The sequence below is a fragment of the Epinephelus fuscoguttatus genome, linkage group LG10, assembly GCF_011397635.1.
Source record: "Epinephelus fuscoguttatus linkage group LG10, E.fuscoguttatus.final_Chr_v1".
In the NCBI taxonomy this organism is placed as follows: domain Eukaryota; kingdom Metazoa; phylum Chordata; class Actinopteri; order Perciformes; family Serranidae; genus Epinephelus; species Epinephelus fuscoguttatus.
The window spans coordinates 25,355,234-25,372,394 of record NC_064761.1 but is presented as its reverse complement, the minus strand read 5'-3'; the positions used below and the strand labels follow the sequence as shown (position 1 = coordinate 25,372,394).

The window sequence follows — 17,161 nt, the reverse complement described above, 5'->3', positions numbered from 1 at the left end:
TCATTGTGATTTACTAGTTCATAATTTGAGTGTTTAAGGTTTGGAGATCATGACTTTTAAGAATGTGTTTATGCAACTTAACATGAAATGATTATCTAAATGTAAACCTGCTGTTTCATGTCAAACTACATGTTAGTCTTACAAGAAACCCTCAGACAAGTGAGCTATAATACATTATCACACACATTTAACAAAAACGACTTTATTTTTAAAAGACCATGTGTAGCCAATGACAAGCAAAGTGAAAATTAAATACAGATTTATTTGAGTTGACACCAATAAGCAGAGGTGAGAACTGACTGGTCTCTGCCTATAATGAGCTTACTTACTACACAAAGAAAAGACTTATGAACAAAAGACATTATTCACCCCAAAACTGTAAGGTCGTTCATCCAAATGCACGTCACCTAACTTTTACTGTGTCAGTGTTCTGCAGAAACCTTGCAGAGCAAATTCTGTGTTCACGTGTTTTACCACATGCGATCATGAACTTGATTTACATGCTGATATGTAATGGCCCTTTGAACATGACAGACATTGTCTAAAGTAAGAAAACGGGCACAGACTATCAGGAGAAGATCAACTTTTGTCCGTTCTGTGAAAAACGTTTAAAGATGCAAGGTTTCCACACAACACCGACTGTAAAGACATCAACAGAGGAACTTAAATCCAATTTCATCATCGTGACATGGTGTACTTTGTAAATGTTTGTCTGATTTTCACAATGAACCCCAGACAAGCGACATACAGACAAACTCAATTATTTTTTAAAAACAAATCATACAAAACGAGAGCCATCATCTGTGGGTGTTCCTGAGTCCAGGGTCAGAGGTGAACGGATCATGTTGTTGAGCTTGTGGCAAAGACGGTGATAGAGAGGGGCGGGGTATCAAATCAAGGGCACTTCCTGTCCACACACTGCTTACCACCCTCTTCGTATTCCTGTTTGGAGATCCACATCTGCTGGAAGGTTCCCTGACAGACACAGAAGACATGCTTAGTTTGAATAAATCAGGACAAAGATAAGCAGGAATACAAACAGACACACATAACTTAAGACAAAGCTGTCGAGGAAAGTAGATGTGTTGCTACTTGTAACACATTTTGCCATCAATAATCAAATGTCAGGTAATCTATGTAAAGCCCCTTTCACATCAGCAGTCTATCCCTAGATGTTCAGGAACATTTCCTGCATGGGGTCGTGTGTGAATGGGAGCAGGGATCAATATTCAAGTAAATCTGTACCGGAAATTTCCCACCTCAAGACCTAGTAACATTCCAGGGAAAATGCCAGTGTGGCTGTGTTGTGAGCGAAAGCAGCAACATTGCAGGGGCAAGCACGAAAGGGTTACATCCGTCTGACGAAAAATGTTTTCACGTGGAGCAATCTAACAAATCACAAGACTCCACTAATGATGTATTTTAATCCACGACTTGTTTGGTTTAGCATTTACAGCAATGCAAACGTGTTGAATAATTAATATATAACAAGGACAAAAACAGCTCCCTGCCTGCCACGTTCCTGAAAACCAATACGACTTCCGCCGCATACAAGTACATTCAACCTTTCCCAATCCTCTTCTTCGGTTGAGTTTTATGGCACTAGACTATGTGTAAAAGAGGCTCAATATACCACAAGACTTTCCCTTTAAATATTTGGGTGCCACGGTGCTTCCTGTGCAGACACCTTTTGCAAATCACCAGCTCTGTAGATGTTGCTTTAAATCCCATCGGTTGAGAGAGACAGTTTCCTTTACCTCAACAACCACTGTCTCCTAAATATATAGAAAATAATCTTCTTTCAAATGTTGATATATTCTTATAACACAGTTTTAACTGCTGTGTGTCCTTACAAGTGATGCCAGGATGGAGCCTCCTATCCAGGCACTGAACCGGCGCTCCACTGTAGTGTTGTTGGCTATCAGCTTCAGCCTCATGCTCTGCAAATCACAGAGAGACATGTTAAACTCTGGCAGTAAATAGAGTTGTGTTCAGTGATGTATTCAAAAGATCAGACCATATGAGTTTAAGTAAGTACTTATGTTGTGAGTTAAAATCAAATTTAGCTGTACTACGATAACAATGTTTATCAGAATATGGGATCAACTCACTGGAGGAGTTTTCTGAGAGAGTTCTCTGTTCAGTCGGTCTGTGAAGCCCTGAATGAGCGTGTTTCCTCCGGTCACCACGACACTGCCGTATAGACCCTGACACACAAAGTCAAAAGGTCAGCAAACTTTCTGCTTTTTAAAGCAACAGTAAAGATTTAGGAGCAAAAATAAAGTGCAACACACAGGCGTACACACTGTCTCTTAGCAAACATTGGACACGTTCTTTAATAAACTCACATTGTTGGACATAAAACAGTGACAATAAATGGATTCCAGGGGCTATTGTAGTTCCAGAAATTGTAATATACACATTTTTTGGCATGCCCAATATTTATTCCAGAGTTATTTCCTGCATTTCAAAAAAATGTTGACATTTAGCACACCTCAGAAGAGTGTACTAAATGAGTTACATACAGCTAGCCAAATGTAAAAAAAGGTAAAACACACAAATAAAATGCAAGGCACTGCTAGTAGCCGTTTATCTGTGTTTTATGCTGCATTTTAATTGAAGCTGCTGGTTGGCTTGTTTTTATGATTCATCTTTATTCCTGGCAGATTTTTTTGTCAACAAAAACATTCGAGCAAGACATCTTTACCCATTCAGTCATTTAAATGGATAAAAGTTAAACTGTCTCAAAAAATAGAAAACTTATTTTAAGACACCACAAAAATTGCAGCCCAGGGTTAAAATTTGTTGATAATCACCGGTCGGATGTCGATGTCACACATTCCCACGCTGGTCGTCACCACATGGCCGACTCCCAACATGGTGTTTCCAGACAGGCCCTGTAGTGATCAGAACAAACAAATCTAATTCATTACACAAAGAGAGCAACACATTTTGACATTTTAAATACATTTTCATAACTGAGCTGTTCTTTAGAGCAGTAGTTCACAAACCCCTATCAGCCTGTCAGATGAGCTCAAGTGCCCCTTTATCAACACTACCCGTTAAATGTGTTCATGTCATGAATATTATTAAAAACTTAACAATTTTTTTCATACAGTTTTTACAAGATTTAAAAATACTGTTGGTGTTTTTTTCATACAATTAAAATGTAACTCTTTTAGCTATTTATCCATTACATTTAGTTTGCCAACTATTAAAACTGTATAATTATTATTTTAGCAACTTTTTAGGCATTTACACATGAAGTCTCTGCTTGCCTGCTAACTACTTTTTACACACTCAACTGCAAAACATTGTGTCCAGCTGACTCAAATACATGTGTAGCATGGCCGTCCTGTAACATCCACATTAAAACACACACCTTGGCATTAGAGGGGTCAAACAGCCCCTCCGGGATCTTCAGCCTCTCAGCCCCAAAGTCACAGTTGTAGCCGTTGGGCAGCTCATAGTGCACTGTGGGCATCTGTGCAGCAACCCTGACGACAGAGAAGAGTTCACCTGAGAGTTAGTTATTTTGGGATGAAACTGACATTTTCACCTTTCAAAGGAAGTTTACTCATAGCAGACAAACTTCCATAGAAACTGTGGGTTAAAAGAAAGGATCATGCCAGTGCTATAAATGGATTCATATTACAAATAATGCTCTTACTGTTCATCATATGGCGAGTCAGACACCTGCAGCACAGATGCCTGGAAGTCCTGGATCACACACTGCAAACGTGAAGAAAAGACAAGTTGGCACACATTCAACAAAACACAATATGCACCAACTAAATCAACAATTAATTTTTACTCCAGCGACACAAAAAGTCTAAGAGTTTGCTGCTTACATTACACATGTAGTTGTGCCATGAGCGGGTGACTTGAGGTAGTTTCTCCTTTTTCTTCCAGCTGGCCGGTGATCCTTCCCGCACTCCATCCTGTAATGACAAACACTGTGGCTGACACTGTCTGGTGTGACGGAAGATGACAATCAGGACAAATACAGACAGTGTATCAAAAAAAAATTTCAGACTTTACTTTGTGACTCCAAAATTGAAATTTATACAACAGGGATCTCAGGAGCAGGATGAACGCTGGAGACTGTGTGCTAAATAAATGGCAGACCACTTTTATATTTTTTGGATATGCCCACTGATCTATCCATATTGGCGAGAGATTGCCAAAGAACTAAGGAACATCTTTGGAACAGAGGTTGCCCTGTTTTCTATCATTGTGTGTAATTTCCCCCTTGTCTTTCTCTTCAACCTGAAAACATCAATGAAAATTAGTTCTACAAAAAAGGAAAAATTAAATAAATTGTACAGCACCTTTTATAATAAAGTCAGATCACTGACAAGCCGATAATAGCACAGAACAAATGTGAGCCACAAAAACAATTTTTAAGAAAATTATCATTATCAGACTAATACACAGGACAATAAAAATGAAAATGTAATAGAGCTGTAACAACAGTAAAAGTCAAAAGACTGAGTGAAATTAAATGTAAATTAAAAAAAAAAAAAGAAAAACAATTTATTTAAAAAAAACCCCACAAGAACAGAAATGATTACAATAAAATAGATGTAAAAGCTATAATAATAATAATAATAATAATAATAATAATAATAATAATAAATAGTTATTAAAAAGATTCAAAAGACAAAACAAAAAGAAAAATTAAATTGATGAGGGGTAGAAATTTATAACAATAATAAAATAAAATAGAAAAAGATATACAATATACATACAACAAAGTAAAGGAATAAAATAATGTAAATAAGATGTATACTATCTATCCATCCATCCATCCATCCATCCATCTTTTTGTAATTAATTTAAAAACTTGGATCTGTTTGCTACCGGTGCAGGCTTGTTCTTTTTAATCTATTCAGTCTGTCCATACTGTTTTTTCATGCATGTGCATCGAAGAGTAAACACAGTCTTACAACAATTATGATCACCTTGTTTAAGAAAAATAAATGTTATTATGCTTTTAAATTTACTTATCCACACACCCAGTTGATGAAATTTAGAGGCAAGATATGAAATCAATTCATGCAGTGATATGGGAAAAAAGTTCACTTCATTATTGTCACTGACATCATCTGTCTTGCTCCTCAATGCCCCTTACATGCACAATAAAACAAAAAAGGACTCCACAGCAGGTTTCAGGTAGGTTATTTAAAACATACCAAACACTGAAATGAGATTCACTAAAATATACTAACTTACCTTTGATGCGATCATGTAAGGGGGAATTATTTCAACATTCAACTCTTGAAAAAGCTCCCTGCACTGCATACTCATGAAGTCTCCAGCCAGGGGCGATTTGACGATGCCTGTCAGAGAGAATAAATTACACAGGACTCGAAGGAACACAATAAATCTCTACCATGTTTACATGTAGTACACCTCCACACTCCCTTTATGCCCCTCAACTTGACAAAAATATGCCCGGAATTACTCAAAATTCTTTAGATTAGCTGTGTTCTGATTAACTCATCTTTTTGTGTCGTTGCAGCTCCAAATGAAATGGCTTTGTATCAGAAAACATTATTTGCTGTTATCCAACATCATTTAGTTTCATCCAGAAATGTGGTTTAAATCAGGAGCAATTTTAAGAGATTAACCAACTTGACGGCTCACTGAAAATGACTTTTGCCCAACTAAACTTCATAACAGCAACAGAAGCTTGTAATAACTGAACATTTGTAGGAACAGCTGGCTTGATTGGCGAGGCTGAGGTGTAAGCTCCAGCCAGCAGATGGCAACATAAATCATAGAAAATAAGCACTTGCATCAATGAAAGCTCATACATTTTCCATTTCTCCTCTTAGGTGATGAATCCCCTCCCTGGTTTAAATGTAAATCAAGTAATATCTGCCGGTAGATCGTCAACTTGTGATTAATGTTTAATAACTGGTCACCTTGCTGCAGGACGTAGCCATCGTGCACTGGAATTGCTGTGGTGTGTGTGGCGCCGCTGTCCAGGACCAAGCCCGTAGACCGCCCATTGGCAAACCTTTAATACTCAGAGTTAAGGAAATGTAATACAGTTCAACACGTAACAGAAACAGTACTCTGAGAACATCATCAAACAGTAAACAGACAGTTAAATGACTCATGTTAGCTCTGTTTCCCATGAAGTGAAACAGTAAAGGATACGCAGAGAGCACAGCTGATTTGCAGAGGAAGAAGGCAGGAATGTTGTAATGTTCAAACATCAGCTCTGTTAGTTTCTCTCGTTTTGCTCGTGTGTTCCACTGCAGACACAAAACAGAAAACAGGCTGCTTACAACAGAGTACTGTCAGCACAACACAAACTGCTGTGTTTCTCCATGGGGTGATGAGGACCAGCGCAGGAAACAAGTTTTCTAACTTTTTTTTTTTTTTTTAGCTTATTTGCCTTCATTATTTAGAACAGATAGATGTGACTCAGGCTTGAACCAACACCACTCTTAAGGACTCAAACTACATGGGGTGCACGCTCGACCAGGAGAGCTACCAGTTCCCTGGACAAGTTAATATGTTAAGACAGAACAGGACTTTTAAACCTCATTTGTTGACTGATAAATTCAAACTATGTGAAGACTGTTTGGCCTCTGTACAGCCGCAGAGAAGTAACCAGTGTTCAGACTCACCGATGCTTCTGACATGAGCACTGGATGCAGGCTGGGTTCAGACTTGAAGTGCATCTTGTAGGTGTGATCCAAAATGGCCTGGAAACTGTCCCAGTCTTCAACTGTAAAAGGAACAGAAGAGAAAATAAGGACGAGAAAATAAGGACGAGGCTTTTTAACTGTCAAATCACTGTCGGACTACAGCAGATTCACAGTTACATATGCTCAACATGAGATAGCCAAACTTGCTCCGATGATGCTCCCAATCTAGTTTTGGGGAAAAGTGTTTAAAAATGTAGGCAGTAAAAACATTTGCTTTACCCATATATATATCTGGGTTGCTGTGCATCTCTTGAAATCAAATTTAATGTTATTTTTAGGACCTTTGTAAGACCTTGACAGAGAAAATGTAATATTCTTTCCTCAGCAAAAGGTATGCACATTAGGGCTGAGCTTTATGTTCAAAATCCACTTGACAATAATATCTCATAAAGTAAAGGGAAATGCAGAGAATGGTGTCCAACTGCAGGGCAATTTTGAAAACACAGTGTAAAACAATAAGGCTGTTCTGGTCATTCTCACACTCAGAGTAGACCACAGCTAAGTCCTCACATTAAGACACATGTATGTTACAATTTACCTACTTTTTATCCTCTTTAACAGTCCATTAAATCTGTAAACTCCAGCTAAGCAGTCACCGAATTAAAAGCCTGCTCCTCTCCTTTATGTCATATATTGACCAATGCGGCTGCACACCTTAAACATCATCATCCAGATTCCAGCAACTATCAGAGGTAACAGAGAGATTTCTGTCCTCTCTGAACCCCTCTGTCCAACTGTCCTTAGCTTAGCATCATCTGTGCTGTTTTGTGTACTTCTTGAATCCTGCTACCTTCGTGAGAGCAGAACCATTTGAACATTACAAGAAAAAGAAAGAGCTGGACTGAGTCACATACGAAGGCCAAACCATAGTTAGATGAGTGAATCCTGTGGGGAGACATTTCTAATGGAAGTAGGCATCGTCTCACAATTTAAAACCTACTACAATAAAAAAAAAAATAAACAAAAAAATGACGATATTTTCTGACCTTAAATTCTCAAAATCTAATGTAAGATGTTCAAAGAGTCCTGTACAAAAACACTGTCATGTTATCAAAGTATGTCTTCACTTTTTTGTGGCTGCAGGCATACAAAAAAAAAAAAAAAAAAAAAAAATCAACGTCACAAAAAACGTGTATCTTTCACCATCATCATCACTGCTGGGTCAGATGGTGGAGAAAATAGAGCAATGATGAGCTTTTTTAGATAATAATTTGAGCATCAGGCACCAATGTTCCAGGTCAGCCCTCTGAGGGAGCCTGTGGTCCCACGGTGCTGTTCTGCTGCAATTAAGATCGGTGTCACACTCGTCTCTAAATAGCCTCGCAGCCAAACTCCACTGGACCAGATTCTGATGAGAATCATCAGCTAGGTCAGCGCACCGGAGTTTCATATCCGCTGTCGGCAATACTCCTGAGGTGACAGAAATCAAATGCACCAGCACTGTTTTGCATTTGTAGAGGAGAATTTCGGCTTGGCTTTAAATGCTTTGGAATGGAAATTATTAAACAAATACCTGATTGGTTGATAAAGAGGAAATTAATTTGCAGCAGTTTGATTGCTATGTAATATTCAAATCATGTGTTAAAGACAAATGCCAACATTCAACGGATCCAGCTTTAACATAATTGTAAATATACATTGTTTGAATTCAAGTTATTTTAAACATCACAGTGGGCTTTGGGAAATTGTAATGTGCATTTTTCTTACATTTATCGACTGAGAAAATAATTGATAAATTGATTGATGAACAGAATAATCAAAAGATGAGGCGATAATTAAAGTAATTGGCTGTGGCAGCCCTAGTTTTTAGATAGTAGTTGTTAAATTGGGATAAACAATTAAATTTAGCTTGATAAATTTGAACTGATGTGAGAAAAACACCATAAAAAGAGGAAAAAGAGACTGAAACTGAGCCTCAAACCAAAGCATGGGAAAATAATCAAAGATCCAACAGTGATTTTATTATAGGATAACAGCTCCAGTTCAGCTCTGGACATGTAACCCATATCTGGCTTTAAATATATCCACATTTAAACGAGAGCAAACAAGGATAGGAAAATACGATCACAGTCAGGCAGACATGATGGTAAGACGGAGAGGGGTCTGCCTTTCACCAAGAGGACCCCAGATGGGAGGGCTCATGATAATGAGTTGCCTTGGTCTTCAAATAATCTTATTAATATTCATGGTGAACAGCACATCATCTATACGTCAGTCAGGGTTGTGACGAGTTCATCTACAAAGTCGGCTGTCAGACCAAAGGAGTCTAATTATGGATATGGATTGAGCAGACGGGATTATAAATATTCATTGTTGAGTTTACGTCACAGACCATGACTAAAAAACAGGGTCATGCACTTATACACAACCCATGTGCGTTCATATGGGCTGTAAATGCTGTCATTTCTCAGCACTGCACAGACACAGCAGAAAATGTTGAAACAGCCTGGTCGGTGACAAACCCAACAACACAGCAGTTAGAAACCAAAACGTTAATTGGATTTTAATGCGTGAGGGGAAAAAAAAAAGTAGTTAGCACTCACTCATGCCATTCTTGAGCGGAGACATGACCTCCATGCTCTCCCTGGGTACCCTCAGCTGGTTGGTATCGATATAGTAGGTGGTGCCGCTCTGCTTGCTCTTGTCGCCATCCGTCTCCATAGGCGTGCTGCCATCCTCTCGGTCAAGGGTCACACCTATCACCGTGGGGAAGTCCGCCTGAGACAAGCCAAGCCAAAACAAAACAGGACACAATGCAAGTCAAGACAGATTCTCACACACCCTAGTTTACCAATATCTAGCACAGGAGCACAAATTCAATGACACCTGTAGCAAAAGATCTCCCTCATCCCAAACACTGAACTTCCCACACATTAAGTTCCCATTTTTGTGAAACTGAGGGTGAGGCAATGCTCCTCTGACTTATGAAGACTAGGAGTACAACTGTTTTGAAATTCTCAAAAGTACCTTCTGTAATGTTTTGGCTTGGACTGACTAATTCATCTTGCATAAACAATTTCTGACTTAAATCATCCCATAAGCTTTTTAACGTTAGGAAATTTGACTTGTCACAGTAGGAAAAGCTCAGGTGTTACATTTAGAGCTGCAACAACTTAACTATCAGCAGAAAATTAATTGACCTTTTTGACCTTTCTTCATCGTTATAGATGTTACCTTAAAGATACACTATGCAGGACTATTGAGCACTCTAAACATGCACACCAGTGGAAATTAAAGTAAAAGCCAACCTCAGATTCACTCCAGTTTGATGTTTCACCTCGCTATTTTTGCTTTTTGTCAGCGCTGTATCGCTTGGATGCCTACTGCTTATGGTCTGGCTCCTGGTCACTAACTTTTGGTAAAACCCCAACCTCACCAAAGTGCTACGGAGAGTACACGCCCATAAATGTCCCAAACACAGAAAATAGGTACAGACAGAGGGCAGAGTCACTGCAGAAAAATAAACGGCCACACACACTTTTAGTGGGTCATCATGAGTGGTGACTGAGAGGGATTACTTCTGTATGACTCCATACATTTTATTTTTTTAGGAAAATCTTGCAAAGTATATATTTGAAAAAAAGTACAGCTTGACAAAACAAGACATTTAAATATGTCAGTTTGTGCTCCGGGAACCTCTGAAAGACTTTTGCAATATTTTGTCTGAATATCAATTAATCCAAAAAAAAGTAAGATTAATCATTTTAAAGGTGGAGCACCACCTTAATAAAGAATTCCAATTTGTTATTTACATGGCCAAGTTCAATCAATATTTGTGAACATGAGCTACTCCCCCTCAAAGCCAGAAACCAGAGATGTAAGCCTCAAAATTGTGATGTTATAGGGTATAAAGTCTGGAGCTGCTCCACAGACAATGAATGGAAGACTGATTCTGTGGACACAGAGAATGACTGTTGTCTTTTTTATGCCCAAATGAGCTTTTTTCTATTGAAGATGTTAATGTACCCACATACTCAGAACATTACCCTGGTTGCTCTCAGTGTCATCTTTAACATCTTTTCCAATTCACTGTCTATGGAGCAGCTCCAGACTTATGACTTACAATGCTGTTAATGTCTGCTAATATTTTTGGACTGTCCTAGACCATATGAATAACATGTATCAATTTTTAAAATGGGCATACTTTCCCTTTAAAAATAATCATAAGTAGCAGTCATGATCAGAACCAATACTATTAAAACATGATTTCATGATCCTTCAATGAAACCGTGATCTGTCACCACAAGTGTAACCTCACACAGTAATTAGGTCTCATTTGTGTTGGCACACAAAGATGATGTACATGGACAACATATTATATTTGAAAACAGGAAAGTGGAGGTGGAGTGGTGGCATGTGGTGACATTAAGCATGATATGGCACATAGTATAAAAAAAAAGTGATTCTCACTACGGATGAGACCAGAGTATATAATACTGTGTTATGTACCCAAGGTCGATATTACAGTGATTTCACAGACTTATGAGAGTATGACTGACCACCAGTGCTCATCTCTGACATTTTCTCTTGTCAAACTGATATTTGCACAATCAAGATCTCCACCAAAAGCACAGATAAATCAAAACTAAGCAAGGATCCAGAACGATCTGAACTCAATTTATGCCGTCTGTCTCCAGAGTGACAGCCCTCATTTCTTGACATTGGCGAACCCCCGGAGGGCAGATGAAGATGCACAGAGGAAGAAAAGACACATAGTTAATCAGGTCATTTGAGTGATCCACTTACCTTGGGACAGTCTTCTCCTGCGTAGCCAGCTCTTACTGTGTATGAGCCAATGTCGAACACCAGCGCTCCCACCTCATCTGCAAAGATGAGAGATCATTGAGAATGTAAATTAAATAATAATTTTCACAATGAATATACAATATGTGACCAAACTACTGATATCAGCCACTTTTAATTTATATTTGCATTTAGCGTGCTTGCTTTAATATGCTCAGGTGTGTTTAAGTTAGGTATCTGCAATGACAAATAGCTGTTTAAATTTGCAATATATTCTTCTTTGAGTTGCGTACATAGAGAGAAGTTCCTCAACACCACATCCTACCACACAATCACACAAAAATCAACACCTCAGATAAAATCTCCATTCTGCGAAGGTGCCCTAAGAGTGCACCACTTCTCATAAATGACAAGCTAGGAACAGGAAAAAATGTTCACGTCCTTTTTGTAACAACAAAGTAAAGTATCACAAAAAAGACTCATCTGTAAGGTCTAACCTGTTTTTAACATTCCTGTACTCATCAATTATTGGTTGATATCACAGTTTCACCCATAAAACGTATTTGAATAAGAAAACTAATAATACCTTGCAGTGCTGAAATAATTAGTCAAATTAGTAGAGTAGCTGACAAAGTAGCTCACAAACAAAGTTAATCGATTATGATTTCAGTTATGAATTTATAAAGTTAACATGCCAACATATTGCTCAGTATTGGCACAGATATCAAAGCTAAAGTAAGATGAGTTAAGCAGGGAAATTTAGTTGTGGCAGCAAAGGACAAAAATAAATAAAGAGAAATATATAAAGTAACGAACAATAAGGGGTTTGTAAACTAAAATATGAATAGAATAAAAATTTAAACTATGCAAGAGCATTTGATGAGATATGGTGACTGTGATGCTGATAAAATAACAGTGTGATTTATAAAAGCAGAGTCAACAAGTCTATGTAAACTGTGCACACTTGGCTAATATATGAAATTGTACTCATTGTTTGACGGTTTTCAAATAATAGAATATAGTGCAAGAGTCAATGAAATATATTAACATAATATGGTTAAATGTGGTATATTATTATATATGGTGGTGTAGTAGTGTAGTAATACAGTAGTATAGTATAAGAAAAGCTATAAATTTAAGTATAACAGGCTCCTCAGCTGATACATGCCCTTTGTACAATATACATCAGCTATGTTAAAATATAGTGTGTATGTCTATCTGTTTCAGTAACACAAACTAAGCATGTTACAATGTTATGATATTACAGTAAAGCAACTTATAGTTTGCACAATGATCCTGTTGATACAACTGACAATCATTTATGTAGATTATTAATTCTGGGGTATAGTTGTCATTAAGATTGCCAACAGAATGAACTGCATAATTAATTGCAGCGTTAAGAGCAGCAGATACAATTAATTAAGAAACTACTTCAGTTCAGAGACACATATGTAAAGTTCTCGCCTAAGTGAATGTCAACAGAAGAGCAAAAACGTAGCAAATTTAATGCCGAATAACCTTGCACGGTTCAATCTTTAATCACAGTCAGTGTGGAGACGTGTATCTTCATTTCTCAGAGAGCTATATTTAACGTCGCACAAACGGAACTTGAGGTGTTCATGGCAAGCCCACTTTCATTCATTTCCTCGCCAGCTAGCTACGCAGTGCCGGTGTTACATCGTTGCTACATGAACACACTAAGTTAAATTTAAATCACACGATGACGCACTGGAAAAAATAAAATTAATTCACTCTTAAACTCGTGCCGACTAAAGATGTTAGCAATACAGCAGCTTCAGTCTACCGCGGAGCTAAACGCTAAGTTAGCACAGCTAGCATAGCTTGCTAGCTATAAAGCTGGCTAAAGCTAGAAAACGGAACAACGTGGACCACAGTTTAGTAAAATTTTAATCACAAGAGCTCACTCACCGCCTCCGTACACTCCGCCACTCATCCTTTAGATTATCACAACGACAACTTTGTCAATATAAGTTATTACAGCAGAACGAGAACCGCTAAACGGTTAATCACAACAAAGGGAATTTGTTAGCATGGATCAATCTAACAAAGCAGGCGCCACACTGCGTCACGGCCGCTGTCCAATCAGAACGTAGCACTGTAGCAGTACTTCCGTTTCAGCTCTGACGGAAACATCAAGTACTTCCATGCTCTGGAGTGGACGTGGCCCACCGCACTTTATATCAACGTGAGTGAGAAACTGATAGTTAAGTAGTATAAACTTACTTTTAATCAGTATAAAGTGACATGCACAGAGTATAAGAGCAGGTTTTATAACAGCACGGTGATTTTTTGTTAACTGCAGGACCTTGAGTCACGGTCGTTTGGACTCAACAAGAAAGACGCTGATCTCGTCGACCATGTCACTGCATGTTGCAAAAGTAGCAACGCTAACAAACTGACATGTACTATTTGTGGATTTAAACAATGCAAATGTGAAATTACTATTTTGGTTTTCATGAGAGATGCTGTGGGTGTACGCTGTATTATTTATATATCATGAATAAGTTGAAGTCTCTACAGCCTCGTGGTTTTCCAAAGTTGGATTTAATTGCGCAAGCGCATAGGTTGAACAAATTGCTGACCATATAGTTTAGGTCTGAGAAAAGGTAAGAGTATATAACAGGTAGTTTTTTTAAAAAAAGAAACTCATTCAACTCCAACATTCTTAGTTATAAATAGTCACGGTCCTAATGCATATTACATACCTGTGACTTCTGTTGTATTGGCATTATGCTGTAGATATTTTTGATGTTACGTTTTGTATGAGAATATCCTGCATTTTTACAGTTAGTCTATGAAATATCAGAGGATAAGGCATAGAGTTCAAGGTGACCTCCTCAAATGGATTGCTTTGTGCAACAAAACCCAAAAAGATTCAGTTTAATATCACAGATGACTAAGAAAACCACAGACAGTTCACAGTTTTAGAGGGAAACAATGAGTTGTTATTATTATTAATTCAAGGAGAAGAAGCTGTTAAAAACACTCCTATTTTTAAACAAGCATTCTCTGGCCAACACCTGTTGACTTTCCGCATTCCCTGTGGCTCGTGTTCACTGTGTGCTGTGTTGGACTGTAACACAGCTTGTGCAACTTTTTGAAGTCATTCATTGATATCGAAATTAAAAGTTAACTCTTGATCTTGGAGACAGCAGTTGACTGAACTGGAGCTGACAGACAAGTAACTGATTTGTTTGTTGACACAAAATTCACAAGATATCATTTTGATTATCAAGCAATCAAGGTATTGATCAAGGAACATTCTCTGATTCAGGCTTTTCAAATCTAAGAATACGCTGCCTTTCTCGGTTTTATATCATTGTAAAATGAATCTGAATGTTGTTGTGAGATCGTCTGCAATCATTTATAAATGTTCTACCAACCTTCTTAAACTTGTAAAATAATTTTTAACTTGGTTTGCTTCCAGCACCCATGCAGCGTTGCCTCACCCTGACCTTTGCCCGGCACAGCAGGCTCCTCTTGAGAAATAAATTTGCACCCATCCACTGCCAGCAATCAGCAGCCATGTCAAGTCTCCTTATCAACCAACCCAAATACTCCTGGCTCAAAGAGCTGGGCCTGTCTGAGGACAACCCAGGTGTTTACAACGGGAGCTGGGGAGGGAGCGGGGAGGTCGTCACATCATACTGCCCCGCCAACAATGAGCCAATTGCCAGGGTAACCCAGGCAACCATGGCGGAGTATGAAGAAACTGTCCAGAAGGCTAGGGAGGCTTGGAAGATGTGGGCAGATATTCCTGCACCCAAAAGAGGGGAGATTGTGAGGCAGATTGGAGATGCACTTAGAAAGAAGATTAACGTTCTTGGGAGCCTGGTGTCTTTAGAAATGGGCAAGATCTATGTTGAGGGAGTGGGAGAGGTTCAGGAGTACGTTGATGTCTGTGATTACGCAGTTGGTCTGTCTAGAATGATTGGCGGGCCCATGCTGCCTTCAGAGAGACCAGGCCATGCCCTGATCGAACAGTGGAACCCAGTTGGACTTGTCGGCATCATCACTGCCTTTAACTTCCCTGTGGCTGTCTACGGCTGGAACAATGCCATCGCTCTGACCTGCGGCAACGTCTGCCTCTGGAAAGGAGCTCCAACCACACCTCTCACAAGTGTTGCAGTTACCAGGATCGTTGCCGAGGTGCTGGAGCATAACAACCTGCCTGGTGCTATCTGCTCCATGACCTGTGGTGGCGCTGATATCGGCACAGCCATGGCGAAGGATGAGCGGGTGGATCTGCTGTCATTCACCGGCAGCACCCATGTTGGCAAGATGGTGGCTATGATGGTGCAGGAAAGATTCGGTCGTAAGCTGCTGGAGCTCGGTGGAAACAACGCTATCATCGTGTTTGAGGATGCTGACTTGAATCTTGTGGTGCCCTCAGCTGTCTTTGCATCTGTGGGAACCGCTGGCCAACGCTGCACTACAACCAGGAGGCTCATGCTGCATGACAGTGTTCATGACACAGTGGTTGAGAGGGTCGCCAAGGCCTACAAACAAGTCCGCATCGGAGACCCCTGGGATCCCACCACCCTTTATGGGCCTCTGCACACCAAACAAGCCGTGGATCAGTATCTGGCAGCCATTGAGCAGGCCAAGAAGCAGGGTGGCACTGTGGTCTGCGGAGGAAAGGTGATGGACCGTCCTGGAAACTACGTGGAGCCCACCATCATCACAGGGCTGGCTCATGACGCGTCCATTGTACACACCGAGACCTTTGTCCCCATACTGTACGTGCTCAAGTTCAAGTCAGAAGAGGAGGCGTTTGCCTGGAACAACGAGGTCCAGCAGGGCTTGTCCAGCAGCATCTTCACTAAAGATATGGGTCGGGTTTTCCGCTGGCTTGGGCCCAAAGGATCCGACTGCGGCATTGTGAATGTCAACATTCCTACAAGCGGAGCTGAGATCGGAGGAGCCTTTGGTGGAGAGAAACACACAGGAGGTGGAAGAGAGTCTGGCAGCGACTCATGGAAGCAGTACATGAGGCGTTCAACCTGCACGATAAACTACAGCAAAGATCTTCCTCTGGCCCAGGGAATCAAGTTTGAGTGAAGTCTTCAGGTGATTTGTTAAATAAGCATTCAATGAGCCCAAAAGGACAACACTGAATGTTTTAGAGACAGTGTTGCCTAGCAAATGCAAGACATTTGTCTTTGCATTTTTTGCATCCAGAAAGGTCAGTCTGATTTATAACAAAATTTGGAATAATTTTGGAGCAGTTTAATTTTTCCTGTACCAAATTTATGTCTGAGGTTGTTGCATCGGATATTAGCGTTGGTTTGAAAAAAGTTTGGTGTTAAAGGTCAGATACTGTTTGCCCAAATGTTGGTGTGCACTTTTCTACAAGCACTTAGAAAGTGAGTTTAAGTGTTAGATGACTGTACCAGATACTTTATACTGTACAAAAAATAAATCTTAGCTTATTTTGAAAGAAAAAACTGGAGTGGACATTATTCATGTCTAGATTAAATCATCATAGCGCAAATGACAATTCAAACAAGACTGCTTAAAATCTTCTTAACAGCATGTAAAGGTTAAAAGAAGGTAGCTTTTTAAAACACTGCCTGTTTGCATCTCTCTGACAGCATTAATATACTGTACTTTGCATCTCAAGCACTGTGCTTTCATGACAATAAAACAATAAATAAAAGATTTCATGTTCA

The 17,161-nt window shown here is 39.3% G+C and overlaps 2 protein-coding genes across 2 annotated transcripts; one reads left to right on the top strand and one right to left on the bottom strand.

Moving 5' to 3' along the window:
- Positions 1-174: 174 nt before the first annotated feature.
- On the bottom strand, positions 175-13,571 carry actl6a (actin-like 6A). The gene is made up of 14 exons (XM_049587577.1): positions 13,398-13,571; positions 11,472-11,548; positions 9,269-9,443; positions 6,645-6,745; positions 6,169-6,266; positions 5,931-6,025; positions 5,236-5,342; positions 3,852-3,941; positions 3,671-3,732; positions 3,383-3,497; positions 2,817-2,897; positions 2,112-2,207; positions 1,854-1,940; positions 175-975 (listed from the first exon to the last, which is right to left on the bottom strand). Exons 1-14 carry the CDS (start codon positions 13,420-13,422, stop codon positions 895-897), a joined length of 1,290 nt encoding a protein of 429 aa, XP_049443534.1. The 5' UTR covers positions 13,423-13,571; the 3' UTR covers positions 175-894.
- On the top strand, positions 13,560-17,161 carry aldh7a1 (aldehyde dehydrogenase 7 family, member A1). Its single transcript, XM_049587576.1, has 2 exons — positions 13,560-13,674; positions 14,917-17,161. Exon 2 carries the CDS (start codon positions 14,922-14,924, stop codon positions 16,548-16,550), a length of 1,629 nt encoding a protein of 542 aa, XP_049443533.1. The 5' UTR covers positions 13,560-13,674; positions 14,917-14,921; the 3' UTR covers positions 16,551-17,161.